The sequence below is a fragment of the Hemitrygon akajei genome, chromosome 30 (assembly GCF_048418815.1).
Source record: "Hemitrygon akajei chromosome 30, sHemAka1.3, whole genome shotgun sequence".
Taxonomy (NCBI): domain Eukaryota; kingdom Metazoa; phylum Chordata; class Chondrichthyes; order Myliobatiformes; family Dasyatidae; genus Hemitrygon; species Hemitrygon akajei.
The window spans coordinates 41,677,320-41,704,777 of NC_133153.1; the positions used below are offsets into that span (position 1 = coordinate 41,677,320).

Consider the following 27,458-nt stretch of genomic DNA (forward strand, 5'->3'; position numbering starts at 1 on the left):
GGTCCTCTGGTTTCCTCCCACAGTCCAAAGACATACTGGGTAAGCTAATTGGTCATTGTAAAATGTCCTATGATTAAGTTAGGGTTAAATCAGGATTGTCAGGGTGGTGCAACTCAAAGGGCTGGAAGGGCCTCCCTGGCACTATATCCCTAAATAACTAAAAGAATAACATTTCTAACAGATGATTGTACTCAGAATCCGATTTACTGAAGAGTTCCCATCCGACTCATTTTTAACTGGTCAATAAACATGCTGATTAAATAATGACCAAGAAAACATTGTTAGACTTGTGAAAAATCTCTTTACTCCTTCAAATAATGTAAGTACACACAGAGCAAAGCTCCAGCTTATTCTCATTTCCTGTCACTGCTCGGAGACTCCAAGAGCTGACCAAAGCCTCTGCGGACAAACCTTATCCCGCCCACCATCAATGCGGTGCACCTGGTGTCAGTCGGAGCAGATCCAGAGAAACTTAAACCAGCTTGAGGTCTACAGAGAAGCACTGGCCTGGAGTTCGAGCTTCAGCACAACTCTTATTCAAGAACTGTTTTGTAAGGGATCAGGGGCACAATTTTAATTTCTATGGTTCTCCTTAAGGTGAGGTTTATTTTGGTAAGCCTCATCTTAATGAGCAGAGCATGTGGGCCTCACGGTGGCATTGTGGTTAGCGGAATGCTTTACAGCGCCAGCGGTCAGTGTTCAATTCCCACCCCCCCCCCCCCCCGCTGCCCGTCAGGGGTTTCTACGTTCTCCCCGTGACCGCATGGGAATCATCCGGGTGCTCCGGTTTCCTCCCACATTCCAAAGATGTAGGGGTTAGGGTCAGTGAGTTGTGGGCATGCTATGTTGGCGCCAGAAGCGTGGTGACACGTTGGGGTTGCCCCCAGCACGTCTTCGGACTGTGTTGGTCGTAGACGCAAACGACGCATTTCGCTGTATGTTTTGATGTTTCAATGTACATGTGACAAATAAAGCTCATCCTTTGATCTAATCTTGAATTGTGGCATTCGGCGTTCTGCAGTTGGGTACAGTGTGGGACAGGTGCAGTCTACTGATCTTTCTATACACGAGTGATGCATCTTAGCCTCAGAAAGGGTGAGTGGATATCTCCACACTAGCCATGGACATCAGCTGGAAATTGGTACTACGTCAAGTGAGCTTTTGTGCTGTAGGCTTCAGTCTATCCAAAGAGGACTGAGCCTCAGAGTCTCATTATTTAACAACTAGAGTAGGATTCAAACCAGGGTCCCAGGGGTGCTAATCCAATTTAATCAAAGAAAGGAAACCTTTCAAGCTGAGCTTCATTGAGACCCAGAGATGGAAGGTTAGTGAATGGGAAGAGAAAGCCTACAGTCTGGGATATGAACTTGGATTTTCCCTGGGAAATATTGGTGTGGTGGTCAGTCATATCACACTGCCTTCCAGTGGCAAAAGGTCACCCTCATCAGGCGGGGGGGAGGGGTGACTTCTGCATTTGGCTTTGAGCCCGCGATGAGACAACCGTGCTGTGGATAGCGACATCACACAGCCCTTCGTCAGCCAGTGGGGCCATTCAGCCCATCAGCATGGGCTGGTGTGGAACAGGTCCCACCTCAGAGAGACTACATTTGGCCTGACGCTCAGGATGTGAACCTTGGCCCCAGTGATGAAAGGAGTCTGCTGACTATCCACACGTTCACGAGGGAGGGCAGGCGTCCATCGCGGGGCCTAGCACCCTGGGCTGGATTGGATCCAGACACGGGAATTGGAAGGACAGTATCCTGGCCCATTACACCATCCATTCCTGGACAATTTTAAAGGACTGTGTAGATTTAAAGAAAGCTAAAATGGCTCAGTTGTCACCACAAATACTAACAACTGCTGTAGTTTTTTTTTGGGGGGGGTTAATATTTGCTCTACAGGAGAAGTCCAGCAGCTATTTATTGTCAGGAGCAGGTGGGTGGGTGGTGCACTCCATGGTGTCTTCTCTTCAGCAGTGGCCCATGCACAGCACGCTGAAGGAGACCAGCGGTGTCGTTGCTTATGTGAGGGTTTCTGAGGCAGAGGGATGGTTGTGACTCAGGTCGGTTGCTTCGGTTCTGTCCTCAGGGACGCCTCATAAAGGCTTTCTTCATCCATCACATTGGTCTGGACCAGTAGGTACCTCGCCACCTGAATGAAACAAAACAGGACATTTTCAGACCACAAGACATAGGAGCAGATTAGGCCATTTGGTCCATCAAGCTTGCTCCTCCATTCCATCACAGCTGATTTATTTCCCCTCTCAACCCCATCCCTTACCTTCCTTGACACCCATACTAATCAATAGCCTATCAACCCGCTTTAAATATGGCTGATGACTTGCCATCTGTGGCAATGAATTCCATGGATTTACCACCCTCTGGCTAAAGAAATTGTTCCTCATCTCTATTCTAAAGAGCTGTGCCTCTGTTCCAAGGCTGTGTCCTCTGGTTCTATACTCCCCCATTAATGGAAACATCTACACATCCACTCTATCTAGGCCTTTAAATATTCCATTTCAATTTATTGGAAAGAGCCTAGTAGGTTGTACAGTTCCTGGAGTGCAGGTGAATTCATGAATGCTGACTAGAGTTAAGTTCAGCTCTATGATGGGCCCGTACATCAATGTTAAGCTTTGGTTTTCCATATTCAACAGCCAGGTCACATCCTGAGCCATGAAACCTCATGGATATTACATTTGCCTTTCCTATTGGAAATCTCATCTACACAGAATCTTGGGAATTCCCCTTCTCTACACTCAGTAGGTCATACAGGGTTGGGTTACACAGAGGCCAGACTACACTGGAGTTCAGATTACCTTCTCTGACAGGCATCAGTGAAACAGCTCAAAGTGAAATTCCATTTATGATCATAGTACGTAAATGTCTCCATAAACTACCTTGAATTCATTTCTTGCAGGCATTTACAAGGAAATAAAGAAATACACTAGAATCTATGAAAAAAACATAAAGATTGACAAACAACCAATGTGCAAAAGAAGACAAATCGTGCTAATAATAATAAAAAATAAATAAATAATACTGAGAACATGAGATGTAGAGTCCTTGAAAGTGCGTATATAGGTTGTGGAGTCAGTATCTTTATGAGCGGGGCCAGTGTACTGCCCTACAAATGAACAGATCTCTAAAGCTCATCTGAGGCTGAAGCTGTGGCCTGCTCCAGCTGCTCTGGGCTCCGTGTCTGAGGCTGCGGCCTGCTCTGGACTCCGTGTCTGATTCTGCGGCCTGCTCTGGGCTCTGTGTCTGAGGCTGCGGCCTGCTCTGGGCTCCGTGTCTGAGGCTGCGGCCTGCTCTGGGCTCCGTGTCTGAGGCTGCGGCCTGCTCTGGGCTCCGTGTCTGAGGCTGCGGCCTGCTCTGGGCTCTGTGTCTGAGGCTGCAGCCTGCTCTGGGTATTTCTTTCAACTTCTAATAATTATGACCTTGCAGGATGTGGGATCTTGCTATGGAAAATTTGACCTCTGCCCTTCTTTACTGTAGCAGTAACTCAGCCTTAAAAACACTTGCTTGTTTGTAAGGAAAGGGATTTGGAGCCGTGAAAGCTGGCAGAGAAACACAAGGCTTTCAGTTTGTCTCTATTGGCAGCACTTTGTTGTTAGCTATCGGTGGGTCATCTGCAAAATATCCATTGATAAATTGGTTTATCATTGCACCATGTAGCTAGGTAGAGTGAAAAACTTGTCTTGATCAATGTCCATACAAAATCAATTTACTACAACAGTGCACTGAGGTAAAACCATAATAGAATCTAGACCAAGTGCAACAGCTACAGAGAAGGTGCAGACAAGATAGACAGTAAGTGCAAGGCCATTACGAGAAAGATTGAGAGGTCAAGTATTCAGTGTATCAAGCTAGGGAACCATTCAATAGTCCAAAAGACGATAAGATGTAGGAACAAAATTGAGCCATTTGGCCCATCAAGCCTGCCCCAGCATTCGATCATGGCTGATTTATTTTTCCTCTCAATCTCATTCTCCAGCCTGCTCACCGTAACCTTTGACACCCTTACTAATCATGAGCCTATCAAACTCTGCTTTAAATATACCTAATGACTTGGTCTCCACAGCACCGATTCACACCCTCAGGCTAAAGAAATTCCTCCTCACCTCTGTTCTAAAGGGACATCCTTCTATTCCAAGGCTGTGTCCTCTGGTCCTAGACTCTACAACTACTAGAAATGTCCTCTCCATATCCACCCTATCAAGGCCTTTCAATGAGAACTCCCCTTATTTTTCTAAACTCCATTGAGTTCAGGCCTAGATCCATCAAATATTCCTCATATGTTTCCCCTTTTATTCCCAGGATAATTCTTGTAAATCTCCTCTGGGCTCTCGCCAATGCCAGAAATGCTCTCAATATTCCAAATGTGGTCTAACCAATGTCTTATAAAGCCTAATATACTGTATCAGAATGTGCTCAGGTCTCTGGAGGGGAACTTGACCCCACAAACTTCTGACCCACCAGTGATACACTTCACTCTTCTGACCCACCGGTGATATACACAATCTTCTGACCCACCAGTGATATATACAAACTTCTGACCTACCAGTGATATATACAATCTTCTGACCCACCAGTGATATACGCAATCTTCTGACCCACCAGTGATATATGCAATCTTCTGACCCACCAGTGATATACACAATCTTCTGACCCACCAGTGATATATACAAACTTCTGACCCACCAGTGATATATACAATCTTCTGACCCACCAGTGATATATACAAACTTCTGACCCACCAGTGATACACTTCAATCTTCTGACCCACCAGTGATATATACAATCTTCTGACCCACCAGTGATACACTGCTTACTGAGCCACAGGGGTAGTATGACATGGCCTCCCATGTGGGTGCTCAGTTAGATAGCTTTGAAGTTTATCTTCACCAACATCAGCTCTTCCATAGCTTCAGTGCCTTTGGTAATCCAAAGGTCAAGTCTCTTATGGTCTTATTTTCCTGAAAATGACTGGAGGAAAATATGGAGGTTAAAATTTAATTCATCCTTTTCTCTTCCCATGTCCATGAAATAAATCCTCATTAGAGGGTTGACACTCTTTTCAACAGGCATCAAAATGGTACCTTTGGTCAAATCATGAAGGAAAGGATGTATGGAAATGGAAAATTTATAAAGGTTTGCATGCCATGAACATTAGAGAGCTTTCAGAATTATTCAACAGGATTTGACCATAAAAATAACGTGATACATTAATGTCCAATCCCGATGAAGAGTCTCAGTCTGAAATGTCGACTGTTTATTCCCGTCCACAGATGCTGCCTGACCTGCTGATCTCCTCCAGCACATTGTGTGTATTGGTCCAGATTTCCAGTACCTTGTGTCATGTGATACATTAACTGGCCTTCATTTGCAATTTTGTTCAATAAGTTTCAATAGTTATGTTTAATGTCAGAGAAATGTATACGATATACATCCTGAAATTCTTTTTCTTCGCAAACATCCACGAAAACAGAGTGCTCCAAAGAATGAATGACAGTTAAACATTAGAACCCCAAAGCCCCCCCCAGCTCCCCCTTCCCACGCACAAGCAGCAGTAAGGCAACCACCACCACTCCCCCCCACCCCACCGGCATAAAAGCATCGGTGCCCCCCACTGAGCAGTCAACCGTGCAGCAAAGCATCGATAAAGACACAGACTTGCAGTAGCCCAAAGACTACTCGTTCACCTGGTATTTGACATACCACAGGCTCTCTCTCTCTCTCCCTAAGGGAAAAAGAGGTGTCCCCATTTCACAGCGAGAGGGGAGACATAACAAAACAACTCGCTGATTTATGGTGTTAAAAGTTTGTTTCTTGTGGGAAATTCTTTAGAATTGTTCCAACTGCATTTATTCTTATTTTAATTAGGGATACGGCACGATAACAGGCCCTTCCAGCCCAATGAGCCCACACCACCCAGTTACACTCTTGTGACTAATTAACTTACTAACCAATATTTCTTTGGAATGTGAGAGGAAACCAGAGTACTCGGAGGAAACCCATGCACTCACAAGGAGAACATGCAAACTCCTTACAAACAGCAGTGGGAATTGAACCAGGGTTACACGAACTGCTATGCTACCGTGCCACCCAGTTCTCCTTGCTCAACAGTATGCAAGGACCACCTCTTTGTAGGCTTTGATGACAAACTTTTGTAGATGTGTAGTAGGGAGTATATTGACTGGTTGCATCACATGCTGGAATGGAAATACCAAAGCCCCTGAATGGAAAATCCTACAAAAAGTAATGGACACAGCCCAGTCCATCAGGGGTAAAACCCTCCCCGCCACTGGGCACATCTACACGAAACTCTATTGCAGGAAAGCAGCATCCATCATTAAGGACCCCCACCACCCAGGCCATGCTCTCTTCTTGCTGCTGCCATCAGGAAGAAGGTACAGGAGCCTTAGGATTCACACCACCAGGTTCAGCAACAGTTATTACCCCTCATTCATCAGGGTCTTGAACCAGAGGGGATAACTTCACTCACCCCAACACTGAACTGTTCCCACAACCTATGGACTCACTTTCAAGGACTCTTCATCTCATGCTCTTGATATTTTTTGCTTAGTTATTTGTTAGTGATCCTTCTTTTTGTTTGTTGTCTTCTGCACCCTGGTTGGATAGTCTTTCATTGATTCTGTATGGTTATTATTCTACAGATTTATTGAGTAAGCTCACAAGAAAATGAATCTCAAGGTTGTATATGTACTTTGATAATAAATTGAACTTTGAACTTTTCTTTTAACAACATTCTAGGAATGTGTTAAGACCGGCATTCAATGCCTATTCCCAAGGATCTACATCTAGTGTGGTGAAGGTGCTTTCAGTGTCATTAGATCGGGGTTCTGGGATTTTGTCCAGTAACAGTGAAAGAGCAGAGCTGCAGTCCCAGTTGTGTAGGTGTGTGATGTGGAGAGGAAGCCGTGGGAGCACTCAACATGCTAATATACAAAGGTAGGTGGATCCGGGAAAACTAATTATTTGGAAGGAAAGATTTAACAATAAAATCTAAACCTGAGCAAAAGATGTGAGTACTAAATAACAGTTACTGCAGTACCAATACATTCTGGTATTTGTGCACATTTTATTCCATATTCTGCACTTTAAGTTCTAAGTTTATTTTTTATATTATTCTTTATAATTGCTGAATGTTGTTTTTTTATTGCAGGTCTTCCCCCCGTCCCACCCCTGACCATCACTCCACATCAAATCCCTAATACACGTAAATGTATATGGAGAATAAAATTGATTGTTCCATCCTTCTGAGGACGTGCAGCATTGTCAGAAACACCGTTCGAATGAGGTACCAAACTGAGCTTCTGTCTGGCGGATCAGGTAAATGTTGTGAATCCCCGGCACAACTTGAAGCTGCAGTGGGATTTTTCTCACCGTGCTTGCCCACATCCTTCCTTTGTACACCCATGCAGAAATCAGAAAGATGCAGTGAAACCTTTTAACTTACACAACGCTTAAAATGAACTGACCTTGGTTTGCTGCTCTATTTTGTAGGAGGTCTGCTGGAATTGTCTGATTTCTCGGATTATGTGAGATATCTGTAAAAGTAAGCGGAAATTGAAATGGGTTCCACAACGTACGGTATTTATAGAGCAGTCAGAACAAACAGTCAGAGCCAAACAAAAATATAAGTACACGTAAATAGCTTGTGTACAATAGCATCGGCAGAAGGAAAAGGGCTGTTCGATGTAGTTTACCTCTGTGTACAAGACATATTATCAATTATACAACATAGAACATTACAGCTCAGTACAGGCCCTTCGGCCCACAATGTTATGCTGACCTTTTAACCTGCTCCAAGATCAATCTAACACTTTCCTCCTACATTGCCCTCCAATTTTCCATCATCTATGTGTCTGTCTACAAGTCTCTCAAATGTCCCTGATCTATCTGTCTCTATCATCACTCCTGGCAGGGCGTTCCACATACTCACCATTCTCTGTGTTAAAAACTTACCTCTGACATCCTACCCAATATTTTCCACCATTCACCTTAAAATTATGCCCTCATGTTTGAGCCATTTCTGCCCTGGGAAAAAGGCATGGGCTGTCCACTTTATCTTTGCAACATCACTTTACCAATTATCTACTATTTCATCAAGTTTGGGCCCTCTTGAACTTCTTTTTCCTCCTCAGTAGTCCCTTGGGATTGAGGACACCTTACTTTCACTCCACTTCTAAGGTGACCAATGAGTTCTCACTGAGACTAGCCGAGGTTGGTTTTCTAATGATTTTCGCTGTTCTTTGAGATTTTTGTGCAACAACAGAGAGTAATAGACTCAGCCAGCTCCATTGCGGGCACTAGCCTCCCCACCATTGAGGTTATCTTCAAAAGGTGATGCCTCAAAAAGGAACTGTCCATCATTAAAGAGACTGACCACCCAAGAAATGGCCTCTTCTCGTTACTGCCATCAGGGAGGAGGTACAGGAGCCCGACAACGTACCCTCAACATTTTAGGAACAGCTTCTTCCCCTCTGCCATCAGATTTCTAAATGGACATTGAACACTAGCGCACTATTTTTGCACTACTTTATTTTAATATATTTCTTATTGTAAGTCACGGTATTATTTTAACGTACCGCACTGTACTGCTGCCACAAAACAAAAAAAATTACAACATACATCAGAGTAGTTTTTCATTGATTCTATGTATCTCTTTGTTCTACTGTGAATACCCACAAGAAAATGATTCTCAAATTGTATATGCTGACAATATGTACTTTGATAATAAATTAATTTTGAACTTAAAAACCTGATTCTGATTCTCAATTATCTTTGTCATTCCCCCACTTCCTGTGTATTGTATACATTTCTCTGACATTAAATGTACCTTCGAAACCTTTGAAAGTCATCAAAAAGAATAAATTGTAGATGCAGTAAAGCAGAAATAGAAACAGAAAATGCTGGAAATAAGACCTTAAGACATAGGAGCAGATTTAGGCCATTCAGCCCATCAGATCTGCTTTGCCATTCCATCATGAGGGTGGGGGCTACTACACCGGATTGAAGTGAGATGCAGAGAGTTGTAAACTTAGTCAGCTCCATCATGCACACCAGCCTCTGCAATATAGAGGACATCTTCAAGGAGCAATGCCTCAGAAAAGCGCCATCCATTATTAAGGACAACCATCACCCAGAACATGCCCTCTTCTCATTGCTACCATGAGGAAGGAGGTACAGGAGCCTGAAGGCACACACTCAGCAATTCTTTCCTTTTTTTGCACTTATTTAATTTAACAATTATGTATATTATGTAATTCTCCCATCATTCTTCTAAACTCAAGCAAGTACAAGCCCAGATCTATCAAACGCTCTTCATTCATTAACCCTTTCATCCCCAGGATCATTCTTGTGAATCTTCTTTGGATCCTTTCTTAGACATGGGGCCCAACACTGCTCACAATACTCCAAATGCAGTCTGACTAATGCCTTACAAAGCCTCGCGATTACATCTTTGCTTTTGTATTCTAGACCTCTTGAAATACATACGACCATTGCATTTGCCTTCTGTGCTACCAACTCAACCTGCAAGTTAACCTTTAGGGAATCCTGCACTAGAACTGTCAAGTCCCTTTCACCTCTGTCAGGGGGTCAGGCAGGCCAGACAAAAGGTCATCCAGCGAAAACATTTTATTTACTTCAACATACAGTGTGGAATAGGCCTTCCAGTCCTTCAGGCTACACTGCCCAGCAGACCTCGACTTAACCTTAGCCTAATCACGGGACAAATTACAATGATCTCTGCAAATGGATCCTCAACTTTCTCCCTGGGAGACTACGGTCTGAAATAAATCTCCATCTCACTGATAATTAACACTGGTGCACCTCAAGGATGTGTGTTTAGCTCACTGCTCTACTCTCTCTACACCGACAACTGTGTGGCTAGGCACAGCTCAAACACCATCTATAAATTTGCTGACAATACAACCACTGTTAGCAGAATTTCAGATGGTGATAAGGAGGCGTACTGGAGCAAGATAAGATCAGCTGGTTGATCGCAGCAACAATCATGCACTCAACGTCAGAAAGATGAAAGAATTGATTGTGGACTCCGGAAGGGTGAGGCAAGGGCACGCACACATGCTCTCATCGAGGGACCAGATGTGGAAAGGGTGAGCAGTTTCGTTACTGAGTGTCAACATCTCTGAGGATCTATCCTGGGCCCAAATTATTGATTCAGTTACAAAGAAAGCCTTAATCACTCAGGACATGTTCTCTTCTCATTCCTACCATCAGGGAGGAGGTACAGGAGCCTGAAGAAACACACTCAATTTTTCAGAAACAGCTTCTTCCCCTCCACTATCAGATTTCTGACTGAACGTTGAACCCATGAACACTACGTCACTATTCTTTTTCCTCTCTTTTTGCATTATTTATCTATTTATTTATTTTTTATTGAACTTTTTTAAAATATACATACTTATTGTAATTTACAGTTTTTTATTATTATGTACTGCTGCCACGTTATAACAAATTTCACGACATATGTCAGTGATATTAAACCGAATTTTGATTTGATTCTGACCAATTAACCTACTAACTGGTGTCTTACCTGGAGGAAGCCCACGCATCCATGGGGAGGATGTACAGGGACTCTTTACATAGGATGCCAAGATTGAACTCTGAACTGCAACGCCCCGAGCTGGAATAGTCTCGCGCTAACTGCTACGCTACCATGGTGCCCATTAACTCTCTTCCTTTCTCCACTGATGCTCTCTGCTCTGTTCAGTATTTCCATCATTTTCTGTTTCATAAATTCCGATTGTGTGACTTGGTATAGCACAGTAACATGATCCTGTATTAAGTGCTTAGTACAGCTCATAGCCATTTAGTCAAAATGGGAATTTAAAAAAAGTGAAGTTTTTTTTTAAACTTCTGCCTATGCCAACTCATTAACAATGCAAAGGGAATGAAATGAGCCACACCTGAGGTAAACAGGGTAAGAGCCCATGGTATTACAGAAAGATTCTAGCATGGAGAGAAGATTGGCTGATTAGCAGAAGGCAAAGAGTGGGAATAAAGGAAGCCTTTTCTGCTTGGCTGCTGGTGCCTTGTGATGTTCTGCAGGGGTCGGTGTTGGGACTGCTTTGTTTCATGTTGTATGTCAGTGATTTGAACAACAGAATTGATGGCTTTGTGACCAAGTTTGCGAACAATACAAAGATATGTGGAGATGCAGGTAGAGTTGAGGAAGCAGGGATCTGCAGAAGGACTTAGGCAGATCAGGAGAACGGGCAAAGAGGTGAAAGATGCCATACAACGTTGGGAAGTGTATGGTCATGCACCTTGGTAGAAGGACTTGGATTGTGTATGGTCCTACACTGAGGTTCAATGTTTGGGAGACTCCGTTAGTATCTAGCAGTGAAATACTTGTCACAAGGAGCACCATCCTGATCTTCCTCCTCAACTGGTCACAAAGACTTGCTCTCAAAGCACAGCTTTTCTTTAGAGGGACAATGGGCGTGATTTCCACTGCTCACGAGTCCAAGAGAAATGCAGGAGCAGCATCAAACACAATTCATGGACTCACAAGAGTCTTTGATTCCCTCAGTTGAATGGGTCTGTGGAGATTTCTCCTCAGATTGGCTGCCCTCAGCAATTTGTTTCCTTCATATATGTGTTCTATGATGGCATAGAAGCTGCGATATGAACCAACCAGCCTGCAGCAGTTTCAGTCTCAGTGCAACGAAGCACAGTTTTGTAAATGGTGCTATTGGACAAACAGCCCTTTGCCAAACAGTATCATGAAAGAAGCATTGCAGGATAATCAGTACTGTCTACAATCAATGCCTTCGGTATGGAAATGATTACCAGTGGCAGGAGGGATCAGCAGGGGAATGGGTAAGCAGTTTCCAGTTGCTGGTGTCAACCTCTCTGAAGATCTCTCCTGGGCCCAACGTATTGATGAACAAGACACTTCAGCAACTATATTTCATTAGGAGTTTGAGGAGATTTGGTATGTCACTAAGAACTTGCAGATTACTACAGATGCACCGTGGAGAGTATTCTGACGGATTGTATCATGGTATGGAGGGGCCACTGCACTGGATCAGGAAAGGCTGCAGGGAGATGCAAACTCAGTCAGCTCCATTAGGGGCACTAGCCTCCCTACCATCGGAGACACCTTCAATAGGCGATGCCTCATAAAAGCAGCATCCATCATTAAGGACCCTATTCACCCAGGATAGGCCTTGTTCTCATTGCTACCATCAGAGAGGAGGTACAGGAGCTTGAAGACACACACTCAACATTTTAGAAACAGCTTCTCCCCCTCTGCCATCAGATTTCTGAATGGACATTGAACCTATGGATTCTTCCTCATTATTTTTGTGCTACTTATGTAATTTTTAATTGCATATTTCTTATGGTAATTTATAGAATATTTTATGCATTCCAATGTACTGCTGTTACAAAACAGCAAATTTTATGACATTTGTTAGTGATAATAATTCTGATTCCTTTTAATTAAGGTGAGTTTGGGGAAAACTGGAAACCATTATTGTGTGTGGGGATACCTTCCCATCCACCAGACTTTCTGCCAGTGAAGTACATACAGCAGAGAGAGACATGATTGAATAAAGGAAAGATTCTATCCGATGTTCACTTACGTACCATTCTCATCTTGGAGAAGTTGACTAAGCCATCTTCGGTATAATTGGGTGTTCCTTCCTCAATAAACGCCAAGTCCGTCAGATACATTCCCAAGTAAGGAACACATGGAGGGTCACAACTGCAGACAACAAACAAGAAGTTGTTGGTTAAACATCAAACAGTAGATATTTTAGTTATGAAAGAAAAATAGAAAGACTAGGATTTCATAGAACAATAAATACTCGCCAGGTCACCTCAGAGAACTCTCCTGCTATTTTTCAAATTAAGACAATGAGGTCTTTTCTCAAAGTTGTGTCTCAGACTTAGTTGTTTTTTTCAGGTTTGTAGGGATGGTTTTGGGGACAATCAGGGGAGTTCAGGGTTAGGTTGGGGTTTAAGGACAAGAGTGTGTGGGAGTTAGAGGTCAGATTAGAGCTTAGGGACAAGTTGGAGATCAGGTTGGGGTCAAGGCCTCTGCTCCAAGCTCCGCATTCAAAGGACAGTGATGTGAAGAAGGACATCTTGGGTCCAGGCCTCTGTGTTTAAAGGCCAGCGTCCTTAGGTTGTGCTGGTTGTTAACACAAATGATACATTTCACTGTATGTTTCGTTGTACCTGTGATCAATAAATGAATCTGAATCTCAGATTGAATCTTTCATGTTTACTTACCAAACGTACCATCAAGGAGGAGGTACCGGAAGTCTGACTACACATACTTCTTCCCCTCCACCTTCAGAACAGTCTATGAACCTCACTATTTTACTCTTTTTTGCACTAATTATTTTAAAATATATTTCTTATTGTAACTTATAGTAATATATATTGCACTATGCTGCTGCCGCGAAACAAATTTCATGACATACACAAAATGCCGGCGGAGCTCCGCCCTGAAGAAAGATCTGGCCCTGAAATGTCGACTGTTTGGCCTGCCTGACCTGTGGAGTTCCTCCAGAAACGTTGACCGTACTCTTTTCCACAGACGCTGCCTGACCTGCTGAGTTCCTCCGGAAACGTTGACCGTACTCTTTTCCACAGACGCTGCCTGACCTGCTGAGTTCCTCCGGAAACGTTGACCGTACTCTTTTCCACAGACGTTGCCTGACCTGCTGAGTCCCTCTGGAAACGTTGACCGTACTCTTTTCCACAGACGCTGCCTGACCTGCGGAGTCCCTCCGGAAACGTTGACCGTACTCTTTTCCACAGACGCTGCCTGACCTGCGGAGTCCCTCCGGAAACGTTGACCGTACTCTTTTCCACAGACGCTGCCTGACCTGCTGAGTTCCTCCGGAAACGTTGACCGTACTCTTTTCCACAGACGCTGCCTGACCTGCTGAGTCCCTCCGGAAATGTTGACCGTACTCTTTTCCACAGACGCTGCCTGACCTGCTGAGTCCCTCCGGAAATGTTGACCGTACTCTTATCCACAGACGCTGCCTGACCTGCGGAGTCCCTCCGGAAACGTTGACCGTACTCTTTTCCACAGACGCTGCCTGACCTGCTGAGTCCCTCCGGAAACGTTGACCGTACTCTCTTCCACAGACGCTGCCTGACCTGCTGAGTCCCTCCGGAAACGTTGACCGTACTCTTTTCCACAGACGCTGCCTGACCTGCTGAGTCCCTCCGGAAACGTTGACCGTACTCTTTTCCACAGACGCTGCCTGACCTGCGGATTCCCTCCGGAAACGTTGACCGTACTCTTTTCCACAGACGCTGCCTGACCTGCTGAGTCCCTCCGGAAACGTTGACCGTACTCTTTTCCACAGACGCTGCCTGACCTGCTGAGTCCCTCCGGAAACGTTGACCGTACTCTTTTCCACAGACGCTGCCTGACCTGCTGAGTCCCTCTGGAAACGTTGACCGTACTCTTCTCCATAGACGCTGCCTGACCTGCTGAGTCCCTCCAGAAACGTTGACCGTACTCTTTTCCACAGACGCTGCCTGGCCTGCTGAGTCCCTCCGGAAACGTTGACCGTACTCTTTTCAACAGACGCTGCCTGACCTGCTGAGTCCCTCCGGAAACGTTGACCGTATTCTTTTCCACAGACACTGCCTGACCTGCGGAGTTCCTCCAGCATTTTATGTGTGTGGCTTTGGATGTCCAGCATCTGCAGAATCTTGTGTGTTTAAAATTTCACAAGATACAGTATGTAAGTGATAATAAGATTCTGATTTGTATGTTCATTAAACCTAAACATAGCCTTGATTTAGTGCCTCATCTGGAAGAAAGATAGTGTGATTCACTCTCAGTACTGTACTGGAGTACCAGTCTACATCTTTCTACTTGAGCTCCTGGAGTGGGGCTTGAACTCACAACCTTCAAGCTGGGAATGTTAGTTACTGAAAGACTCACAAAAGACAGACATCTAGAAAGTGCTTCCAGTTTCTGCTAATGCCTTAGCAGGACTGTTGATTGGAAAATGGATTGGGGAAACTCTTACACCAAGGTGCAGTATTCAGCACTTACAGATTCATAGAAACAGGCCCTTCAGACCATCTAGTCCATGCCAAACTAGTATTCTGCCTTGTCCCATCAACTGTACCTGGAGACCCCATACCTCTCCCATCCATGTACTGATCTAAACTTACAGAGTTCTCATGAGGCGGGCTTCCTAGGCAAAAATACACTCAGTGGCCAATTTACTGGTACAGGAGTGAAACCCAATTAGGCCTTCTGCTGCTGTAGATCATCCACTTCAAGTTCTACGTGTTGTGTGTTCAGAGATGTTCTTCTGCACATCACCATTGTAACACATGGAGTTACTGACCCTTCTGTCAGCTTGAACCCGTCTGGCCATTCTCCTCTGACCTTTCTTATTCATAATGCAGTTTTTGCCCACAGAACTGCCACTCACTGGATGTTTTTTTACCCCCAGCAACTCTCTGTAATCCCTACAGGCTGTTCTGTGTGAAAATCTCTGGAGATAAGCAGATTCTGAGGTACTCAAATCACCCCGTCTGGCACAACAATCGTTCCACGGTCAAGGTCACTTAGATCACGTTTCTTCTCCATTCTGATTGTTAGTCTGAAAAAAACAACTGAACCTCTTGACCAAGTCTGCATGCTTTTATGCACTGAGTTGCTGTCACATGATTGGCTGATTAGATAGAAACACAAAAACATAGAAAAGCTATAGCACAATACAGGCCCTTCAGCCCACAAAGCCGTGCCGAACATGTACTTACTTTAGAAATTATCTAGGGTTACCCATAGGCCTCTATTTTTCTAAGCTCCATGTACCTATCCAGGAGTCTCTTAAAAGACCCTATCGTATCCGTCTCCACCATCTTTGCTGGCAGCCCATCCCATGCACTCACTCTGCATAAAAAACTTACTCCTGACATCTCTGTACCTACTCCCAAGCACCTTAAAATTGTGCCTTCTTGTGATAGCCATTTCAGCCCTGAGAAAAAGCCTCTGACTATCCACATGATCAATGCCTCTCATCATCTTATACACCTCTATCAGGTCACCTCTCATCCTCCGTTGCTCCAAGGAAAAAAGGCCAAGTTCACTCAACCTATTCTCATAGGGCATGCTCCCCAATCCAGGCAACATCCTTGTAAATCTCCTCTGCACGCTTTCTATGGTTTCCACATCCTTCCTGTAGTGAGGCAACCAGAACTGAGCACAGTACTCCAAGTGGGGTCTGACCAGGGTCCTATAAAGCTGTAACATTACCTCTCAGCTCTTAAACTCAATCCCATGGTTGATGAATGCACTGTATGCCTTTTTGACCACAGAGTCAACCTGCACAGCTGCTTTGAGCATCCTATTGCCTCAGACCCCAAGATCCCTCTGATCCTCCACACTGCCGAGCGTCTTACCATTAATACTAAATTCTACCATCATATTTGACCTACCAAAACGAACAAGCTCACACTCATCTGCCATTTCTCAGTCCTGTTTTGCATCCTATCGATGTCTCTGACAGCCCTCCACACTATCCACAACACCCCCAACCTTTGTGTCATCAGCAAACTTACTAACCCACTCTTCTACTTCTTCATCTAGGTCATTTATAATAATCACAAAGAGGAGAGGTCCCAGAACAGATCCCTGAGGCACTCCACTGCAGAATATGCATGTGACTTCCATGCAGAATATGACCCATCTACATCCAAGATATTTGCATTAATGATAGGTATATGGCTACTGAGTGTATGTCACTGTAATTCAAGAAGGATATTGTGAAGCATGTTGCTCTTTACCATGATTGAGTCCTGTTTCCTAAGTTTCTACGAGGTAGAACTGGCTGCTGGAAGAAGGAATGGTGAGGTGGGGAGGGGGATGACTTGCTGGCTTGTTACATCAGTATTCAATCCCACTTTCTGCTTTGACATGCAACAAAATGGCGGTTCAAGGCACGGCAGACATTTTGGGTTGCTACTTAATGCTGATTTCCGTATCTCTATTCAACAGCTGAAACATACTTTTTCAGTGCCTCCCGGAGATTTTTGAATCGTCCTTCAGACGACACCAGTTTTTGCAGCTTGTCTATTAAAGCCTTAGTCTAAAAACAAGAAAGAGAGAGAGAAGAATGTGATTGGAGTTCCAACCGCCACTTAATTACCAAATTGAACTGCACCCCTCAGCCTAACAACTCCACCAGTTCACCTGCTTTGACACTTTCATCCATGTTTTCTTCAACCGGAAGATGGCACTTCTGTTGAGTGCTGAGGTTATCACCAGCACAGCGTTGTAATTGTGGAGACACTTGCAGATGTCTGCCACCGCCACCCATTTCTCAATGGCTGCCGTTCGCGCATTCACATCGTCGTTCTTCAGAATCTCCGACGCTATTAAGTCGCTGATCTGAGGAGAACAGGAAGAAGGTAACATTTTTGAGCACATCCTGACTGGCTGCATCACTGCCTGGTAGGGGAAATGTACTTCCCTTAACTGCAGGGCTCTGCAGAGAGTGGTGCGGACAGACTAGTGCATCTGTAGTTGTGAACTTCTCAAGATTCAGGACATTTACAAAGACAGGTGTGAAAAAAGGATCATTGGGGACCTGAATCACCCCAACCCAGAACTGTTCCAGCTGCTACTGCAGCATAAAAGCCAGGACCAGCAGGCTCTGGGACAGCTTCTTCCACCAGGCCATCAGACTGATTAATTCATGCTGACACAACTGTATTTCTATGTTATATTGACTGTCCTGTTGTGCATTTATTATAAATAACTATAAATTGCACATTGCACATTTAGACAGAGATGTAACGTAAAGATTTTTACTCATGTATATGAAGGATGTAAGTAATGAAGTCAATTCAGTTCAATTTCCATCACAGTGCTGCAGACAGTTCCAGGCTGTGGGTGTCTAGGCCTTGTATAGATAAAACTAACTCGGCCCTGGGGATGAGAGGTCTCAGTCATGAAGAGAATGGGACTTGCCATACGGCAGACAGGGTTAAGAGGAGGTTTAACAAATTCTTTCAAAATTGATATAAATAAGGAAAAACTACTACCAGTGACGGGAAGGTCAGTGATTTAAGATTATAGACAGAAGAACTAGCGGGGAGGACAAGACAATTTGTTTATTTACACAGTAAGCTGAGACACAGATTTGGCAGAAATAAAACAAATCAAAACTTCTAAAGGCATTTGGAAAAAAATTGATAGGGAAAGTTCAGAAGAGTAAGTAAATTGGAGAGATCTCCAAGGAGGATGATGCCAAATGACTTCCTTCTGGGTTGTATGCAGTGACCACTGAATCCACTGGAGGGCAGCCTGTCCTGGAGTCAGAGGACTGTGCATGTGCGCGTGCACACGAGTGAGTGAGTGTGTGTGTGAGAGAGAGGGAGGGGCTTGTTTTGTTTTTGTTGTTGTTTGTGTTGTTCTGCTGAACATGGTGAGCATACCATGTTGTCACTATGAAACCAGGTTGCCATTATGAAATGATTTGAGCGGCTGGTCATGGAGCACATTAAAGCCTTTCTCCAGGCTACACTAGACCCTTTCCAGTTCACTTATTGCTCAAATCAATCCACTGATGATGCAATAGCCTCTGCCCTCCACTCTGTCCTGTCCTACCTGGAAAATAAGTTCAGTTTGGTGTTCAACACCATCATACCCTAGAAACTGGTGGGGAGACGGTCCTCGCTGCGTCTCAACACCTCCCTCTGCAACTGGATACCGGGTTCTTAACAGTAAGGCCACAGTCAATCTGTGTGAGCAGCAACGTCCCATTACGTTGAGCACTGGCACTCCCCAAGGCAGTGTGTTCAGCCCACTGCTGTTCACACTGCTGACACATGACTGTGTCGCAGGATCCAGCTCAAACCGTGTCATCAAGTTTGCAGATGACACAACAGTGGTTGATCTCGTCAAGAACGATGATGAGACGGAGTGTCGAGAGGAAGTGGAACGACTGCTGGACTGGTGTGAGAAGAACAACCTGAGCCTGAACGTAGAGAAGACAAAGGAAATCATTGTGGACTTCAGGAAGTCACAGACAAGCCATCCCCTTCTACAAATACATTGCTCCTCCACAGAGGGCGTGCACATCACAGATGACCTCACTTGGTCCCTTAATACCACCTCCCTGAACAAGAAGGCACAGTGGGACCTCCACTTCCTAAGAAGATTGAGGCGAGCAATGTTCCCCCCTCCCCCCCATCCCATCTTAACTCCGTTTTACAGGAGCACCATTGAGAGAATCCTGACAAGTTGCATCTCCATCTGGTGTGGGAGCTGTCGAGCATCGGACCGGAAGTCCCTACAAAGGACTGGGAGAACAGCCGAGAGGATCATAGGAGTCTCCCTACCATCCGTCGGGAACATTTATCAGCAGCGCTGCAAACACAGGGCCCTTAGTATTATTAAGGATCCCACCCATCCGTCCAGCATCCTCTTTGACTTTCTACCATCAGGCAGGAGACTCCGATACATAAAAACAAGAACGGTCAGGATGAGAAACAGTTTCTTCCCTCAGGCCATTAGGCTTCTGAACTCCCTGATATATTCGAAATGTTGCTGGTAATCTGTTCTGTACCTGACAATATTTAATATCAGTTTGTTACCTATGTGTGATTCATCTGTAGATTTTATCAGTACCTTCATAAGTTATCGTGTGTTATGTGTACTACTGTGCTTTACACCCTGGTTCAGAGAAACTTTGTTTCATTTCTATATACATTATATGGTTATATATGTTATATACATGGTTACAGTTAAATGAGAGTATTGATCTGTCGCCAGAATGTGTGGTGACAATTGAGAGCTGTCCTCGGCTCAGCCGTCGGTTGTGTTGATTGTTAACACGTTTCACTGTATGCTTTGATTGGCACAAGATAAATAAATCTGGATCTGAGTCTGTGAAGTAGGACCTATCATTTTCTTCTGATGGAAAGCAGCTTGAACTGCAAACCTTTCTGCAATAAACAGAAACAGGAAATCTAAGGAAAGTCTGCTCCATCATGGGCACTAGGCTCCCCAGCAACCAGGACATCTTCAAGGAGTGATGCCTCAAAAAGGCAGCATCCATCATCACCCAGGACATGCTCTCTTCTCATCCCTACCATCAGGGAGGAGGTACAGAAGCCTGAAGGCACACAGGAGCAGCTTCTTCTCCTCTGCCATCTGATTTCCGAATTGACTTTAAACTCATAAACACTACCTCACTACCACATGAAGGGGACTCTCCGTGTGGCATAGGGTAAAGGAGGTTTAAGGCTACTCAACACTGGGTACCAGGACGGGCTGGCAAGTGTAAAACTGATGTCAAATGCTCGAGTTTAGCAATGGGACAGCTCTCTGATGACATGCAGAGGCACGTGGGCCCATATTAGCAAAGAGTGGCACAGCATTTGACACAGTGCTTTATAGGGGCATCTGTGCTTTACAGAGGCAGCCGCTGTCTATACGGTGGTTGTACGTTCTCCCCGTGATGCTGTGGCTTCCTCTGGGTGCTCAAATTCCCTCCCACATTTCAAAGGTGTAACGGTAAGGGTTAGTGAGTTGTGGGCATGGTCTCTTGACGCCAGAAGTGTGGCGACACTTTGTGGGCACCCCCAGCACAATCCTCACTGACAATAGACAATAGACAGTAGGTGCAGGAGTAGGCCATTCGGCCCTTCTAGCCAGCACCGCCATTCACTGTGATCATGGCTGATCATACACAATCAGTACCCCGTTCCTGCCCTCTCCCCATATCCCTTGACCCTGCTATTTATAAGAGCTCTATCTAACTCTCTCTTGAATGCATCCAGAGACTTGGCCTCCACTGCCTTCTGGGGCAGAGCTTTCCACATATCCACCACTCTCTGGGTGAAAAAGTACTTCCGCATCTCAGTTCTAAATGGCCTACCCCTTATTCTTAAACTGTGTCCTCTAGTTCTGGACTCACCCATCAGCGGGAACATGCTTCCTGCCTCCAGCGTGTCCAATCCCTTAATAATCTTATATGTCTCAATCAGATCCCCTCTCATCCTTCTAAGTTCCAGTGTATACAAGCCCAGTCGCTCCAATCTTTCAACATATGACAGTCCCGCCATTCCGGGAATTAACCTTGTGAACCTACGCTGCACTCCCTCAATAGCAAGAATGTCCTTCCTCAAATTTGGAGACCAAAACGGCACACAATACTCCAGGTGGGGTCTCACCAGGGCCCTGTACAGCTGCAGAAGGACCTCTTTACTCCTATACTCAATTCCTCTTGTTATAGAGGCCAGCATGCCATTAGCTTTCTTCACTGCCTGCTGTACCTGTATGCTTGCTTTCATTGACTGATGTACAAGAACACCTAGATCTCGTTGTACTTCCCCTTTTCCTAACTTGACTCCATTTAGATAGTAATCTGCCTTCCTGTTCTTGCCACCAAAGTGGATAACCTCACATTTATCCACATTAAACTGCATCTGCCATACATTTGCCCACTCACCCAACCTGTCCAAGTCACCCTGCATTCTCATAACATCCTCCTGACATTTCACACTGCCACCCAGCTTTGTGTCATCAGCAAATTTGCTAATGTTACTTTTAATCCCTTCATCTAAATCATTAATGTATATTGTAAACAGCTGCGGTCCCAGCACCGAACCTTGCGGTACCCCACTGGTCACAGCCTGCCATTCCGAAAGGGACCCGTTAATCACTACTCTGTTTCCTGTCAGCCAGCTAATTTTCAATCCATGTCAGTACTCTGCCCCCAATACCATGTGCCCTAATTTTGCCCACTAATCTCCTATGTGGGACTTTATCAAAAGCTTTCTGGAAGTCCAGGTACACTACATCCACTGGCTCTCCCTTGTCCATTTTCATAGTTACATCCTCAAAAAACTCCAGAAGATTAGTCAAGCATGATTTTCCCTTCATAAATCCATGCTGACTCTGACTGATCCTTCCACTGCTCTCACTGATATGATTTGTGTGTGCACTTATTTATTTCAGATTTATTTATCACGTGCACATCAAAGCATACAGTGAAATGTGCCGTTTGTGTTAACGACCGACACACCCGAGGATGTTCTGGAGGCAGCCCGCTAGTGTTGCCACACATTCTGGTACCAATGTAGCATGCCCACAAAGCTCGGCAGAACAACATAGAACCCGGCAAGCAACAACAGCAAAACAAGCCCCATTCCTCCGACACAAATGACACGTTTCACTGTATGTTTTGATGTATATTTGGAAAATAAATCTAATTTTTAATCTTTAATGGATTCTAAGATAAGTATTTGACTCCTACGAGGTTTCTATGATGGTTGACGATTCCCTTTGTGGAATGTTCTGTATTTGATCCACAATCTCAAGCTTGCCCTGCATTTCATTATATCATTTCAAATCTCATTTGCGTTAACACTCTTATCCAAGAAAGACTGATTCAGCTTAATGTTGTAACTTATCAATGGGCCTTTCACCGGAGACCAGAGGCACTTCAGTGAAGAAACACAACCTTCACGGTTTATTGAGTGGCTGCACTCACATCATTGAAATGTTTGGTGGTTTTCATAATGTACGGAGCTCTCTCATTCTTCTCGGGCTTCATCCAACCTTGACCAAAGAATTCCCTGTATGGAAAGCAAACAAGTAAACATTTCACTCGGTGCAAGCATTGTCTGCTAACACCTCCCCACGTCTTGTAAAGTGAGAAATAATCACACAGGCAATTTCACAGTTTTGAGGAGACAATGGGAGAGAACCCAACGGAGATTTTTAAATGGAAGGTTCATTTCACAGAATGGAGTGGAGAAGCTGCTGCTACTTTCTAGAGCATCACAGCACAGCACAGGCCCTTCGGCCCACAATGTTGTGCTGACATCTTAATCTGTTCTAAGATCAATCTCACCCTTCCCTCCTACATAGCCCTGCCTTTTTCTACCATCCATGTGCCTTTAATGTATCCGCCTCTACCACCCCTGCTGGCAGCAAGTTCCATGCACTCAGCACTCTCCGTGTAAAACAAAACTAACTCTGGCACCCCCCCCCCCCCCAAACCTTCCTCCAGTCACTTAAAGTTATGCTCCCTGGAATTAGCCATTTCCACCCTGGGAGTAACTGTCTGGCTGTCCACTCAGTCTGTGCCTCTTATCAGCTTATACCCTTCCATCAGGTCACCTCTCATCCTCCTTCGCTCTAAAGAGAAAAGCCCCAGCTCATCCAACCTATTCTCATAAGACCCGCTCTCTAATCCAGGCAGCATCCTGGTGAATCTCCTCTGCACCCTCTCTAATCCAGGCAGCATCCTGGTCAATCTCCTCTGCACCCTCTCTAATCCAGACAGCATCCTGGTCAATCTCCTCTGCACCCTCTCTAATCCAGGCAGCGTCCTGGTGAATCTCCTCTGCACCCTCTCTAATCCAGACAGCATCCTGGTGAATCTCCTCTGCACCCTCTCTAATCCAGGCAGCATCCTGGTGAATCTCCTCTGCACCCTCTCTAATCCAGGCAGCATCCTGGTGAATCTCCTCTGCACCCTCTCTAATCCAGGCAGCATCCTGGTGAATCTCCTCTGCACCCTCTCTAATCCAGGCAGCATCCTGGTGAATCTCCTCTGCACCCTCTCTAATCCAGGCAGCATCCTGGTGAATCTCCTCTGCACCCTCACTAAAGCCTCCACAACTGAACACAATATTCCAAGTTGAGGGAAGAGAAAAAGTAGAAGGTATCTGCAGAACCCAATCACTAGCACAAACCCGATGGGCCAAAAGGCCTGATTCTGACCAGTAAGTTTTATTATTCCATTAAAAAGCTTTCGGCCAACAAAGCTTTTGGTCCACAGAGGAAAACAGTGCTTGAAGATCAGGACCCACATTCATGATCAGCTGTGCACCAACCTTCTGCACGCCTAGCACATGGACCACAGAAGCTGATACATCAAAGCATTGGAGAGTTACCAACAATCGCTGCCTCGGCAAATTTTTCCAAGATCATTGGCAGGACTGATCATGAGAATTCTGCAGGCCGATGTCCCCAGTATCAGGGCCTGGGGCTTCGGCAACAGGTCCCTTTATTCATAAACACGAGAAAGTCTGCAGATGCTGGAAGTCGAAATGCTGGAGGAACTCAGCAGGCCAGGCAGCGTCTATGGAAATGAATAAACTGTTGACTTTTTGGTCCAAGCCCCTTCTTCGGGACTGGAAAGGAAGAGGGAAGAGGGGAAGGAAGTGGGAGGAATAAAAAAGGTGGGAGGAGGGGAAGGAGGATAGCTAGAAGGTGATAGGTGTAGCCAGGTGGGTGGGGGATGTAAAGGGCTGGAGCAGAAGGAATCTGACAGGAGAGGAGAGTGGACCATAGAAGAAATGGAAGGAGAAGGAGACCCAGGGGATTGTTATAGTCATGTGAGAAGAGGTAAGAGGTCAGAATGAGGAATAGAGGAAGGGGGAGGGAAAATTACTGGAAGGAGAATCACTGTTCATGCCATCAGGTTGGAGGCTACCCAAATGGAATATAACGTGATGCTGCTCCACATTGAGAGTGGCCTCATCATGGCACAAGAGGAGACCACGGGCCGAACATGTCAGAATAGGACTTTTTTTGTCTTAATTGTGTTATTCCTTGTGAATGTTATGCTTTATGTTGTATTTCACTTCTTTAATGTCTCTTACGTTTGTTTTTCATCTTGAATGTGATTCTGGAACTGCTGAAGCCTGTGGTTTGCAGTTTGGAGATCGTTTGGGTGTTTTAGCACTCTGCAGTCTCCGAGAGGATTCTGGGAGGCAGAGGCAGGGTATGGAAACCTCACGGCAAGGAGACCATGGGCCGATGTTCAGTTCTATTTTGCTGATTAAAGTGACGAGGGAGATTGAAACACCGGCTGCCTGCCTTTTGATCACTGGGGGATCGCTCTGCTACAGAGAGGGGAGACTGCCTTTTGATCACTGGTGGGATCACTCTGCTGCTGGAGAGGGGAGACTGCCTTTTGGTCGCTGGTGGGATCGCTCTGCTACAGAGAGGGGAGACTGCCTTTTGATCGCTGGGAGATCGCTCTGCTACGGAGAGGGGCGACTGCCTTTTGATCGCTGGTGGGATCACTCTGCTATGGAGAGGGGAGACTGCCTTTTGATCACTGGTGGGATCGCTCTGTTACGGAGAAGGGAGACTGCCTTTTGATCACTGGTGGGATCACTCTGCTACAGAGAGGGGAGACTGCCTTTTGATCACTGGGGGATCGCTCTGCTGCTGGAGAGGGGAGACTGCCTTTTGGTCGCTGGTGGGATCGCTCTGCTACAGAGAGGGGAGACTGCCTTTTGATCACTGGTGGGATCGCTCTGCTACGGAGAGGGGAGACTGCCTTTTGATCACTGGTGGGATCGCTCTGCTACGGAGAGGGAGACTGCCTTTTGATCACTGGTGGGATCACTCTGCTACGGAGAAGGGAGACTGCCTTTTGATCGCTGGGGGATCACTCTGCTGCTGGAGAGGGGAGACTGCCTTTTTATTGCTGGCGAGATCACTCTGCTATGGTACTCTGTGAATGCTGCCCGTATGACTCTATGTGCCTGTGACACTGTTACTCGTTTTCCATTGCTCTCTCTGTACATATACTTGCACAGATGACAATAGACTCAGTCTGGAGTCTCTTTGTAGGACACAAGAAATCGATAGGGGAGTGATGCTCCTCCCAGACCACTACACCCCACCCACTCCGTGCCGAACACCAGAAGCATAACCTCCAATTCCCACTTGTTACTGAATCTCAGCTGACTCCGAACCGAAACGTAGGAGTACACCTTTCATCATGAAGGAGAAGAAACAGTGACTTACTCGTATGGAATGCACCCAAAGACCAGGTGATCCAACAATGTCAGCTCTTCAGCAATCTCCAGTGCAGAGAGATTCTCAAAAGTCTCTTCTTCCGTCTTTTCAAAGAGGAGGAAATAAGAGGGAGCTTCAGTATAAAGATCCTGAATGACAGCAGTCTCAAACTGAAGAGTAAATTCATACCAACCGTGTTCATAATCTCTTCCAGTGAGATTTGGTTATCTGCAGGGTCATCTTCATTCAGTGTCCTGGGAATTGGAAACAGAGGAAGTCAGCAGGCCTTTACAAAACGGAAAGGATGGACGAGGCAGCTGTTCAGGGAGGACATTCAGCACAGAGATACAAGGACAAAATCCATCAAGACCTTTGTTAAAAACAAATTGTTTTTCCCACTGTGACCCGATACTTACACCAGTGATGTAGCACTGTCCCAGCTTAGCCCTGTTAAAGTGGTGAGGGGAGAGGCTGTCACAACAATATCTAGACGACCACTCGAATTCTACACTGCCGTCATAGAGAGCATCCTCACACTGTCTAGTTTGGTGCATTATCCTCTTGTAATAGTCAAAAACTACAGCAAAATGTCAGGTCAGCAGAAAAGATCACTAGCTGCAGCCGACCATCTCTGCAGGACTTGTGTGCGCCCAGGGCAAAGAAGCAGGCAGGAAAAATTACAATCATTGCAGACACTACCCATCCTCCAAACTGCCTTTTCCAAAAACTCCCTTCAGGAAAACAGCTTAGAGCTATTAAAACAAAAAAAAAATTCACACCACCTTAAAAGGTTATTCCTCTAGGTGGCTAATCTGATCAATCATTCCAGTTAACCCCCTTCTATCTATTAACCCCATTACTGCACTTTAAACCACTGTTTATAATGCTGTTTACATTGTAAATACATGCTGGTAGTTATGTATTTATGCACATTGCATTCCATATCCGTACTTTAATCTCTAACTTTATATTTTACAGAATACTTTATTCTTTATATTGTTGAACGCTGTTGTTTTTTGTTGCACGTTGCGCTCTGACCAACATACAACAGCAAATTCCTAATACGTGTAAAGGTACAGTAAGTGGTGAATAAAGCTGATCTTGGCCAAGGCAGAGGAAGCTTTGGGCCGGGTGCTGATGAATGGAATTGGTACAGATGGGTAGCTGGTGGTCATCATGGGCATGAGGGCTGAAAGATCTTCTCCCATGCAGCACGAAACCATGACTCTGGTTACAGGCGAGACATGGAGCTCAGCCTCAAAACTGCTCTGGAGTCACAACGAGGAACTTTGAACAGCTTGGGGCTCCTTTCTGTGAGAGAGATGTTCATTAGGGTGGCTGTCTAGGCTTTCCCATTGTGAGAAAACTGAAATGATGAGTTTTATATATATACAGAACTGTCACAAACATTGGGGGAATTTCCATTTAAGCAGGAAGTGGTTGAACTAATGATCAAAGCAGAAATAGAAGGGAGTTAGATAAGTAAAGGATATTATTGTGGGGGTGGGGATTAATTGAGGTGTCTGTGGGACAGGAACAACCGTGGAGTCTGGATGAGTCATTCGGGCCAAATGATCACCGTCTGTGGCGACAACAGAGACAGCCAATGCTGGAATCTGGAGCAGAGTGCGTTC

At 45.2% G+C, this 27,458-nt stretch overlaps 1 protein-coding gene across 1 annotated transcript in view; it reads right to left on the reverse strand.

Moving 5' to 3' along the window:
• Positions 1-290: 290 nt before the first annotated feature.
• The window catches only part of rasgrf1 (Ras protein specific guanine nucleotide releasing factor 1), a 116,708-nt gene continuing 89,540 nt past the window's right edge, over positions 291-27,458 (reverse strand). The window contains exons 20-27 of the mRNA XM_073032700.1: positions 26,018-26,078; positions 25,834-25,928; positions 22,553-22,637; positions 17,242-17,439; positions 17,058-17,137; positions 12,648-12,765; positions 7,505-7,573; positions 291-2,151 (exon numbers count right to left, since the gene is read on the reverse strand). Coding sequence (XP_072888801.1) covers positions 2,059-2,151; positions 7,505-7,573; positions 12,648-12,765; positions 17,058-17,137; positions 17,242-17,439; positions 22,553-22,637; positions 25,834-25,928; positions 26,018-26,078 — 799 coding nt within the window. The 3' untranslated portion in view covers positions 291-2,058. The remainder of the gene's footprint in view (positions 2,152-7,504; positions 7,574-12,647; positions 12,766-17,057; positions 17,138-17,241; positions 17,440-22,552; positions 22,638-25,833; positions 25,929-26,017; positions 26,079-27,458) is intronic.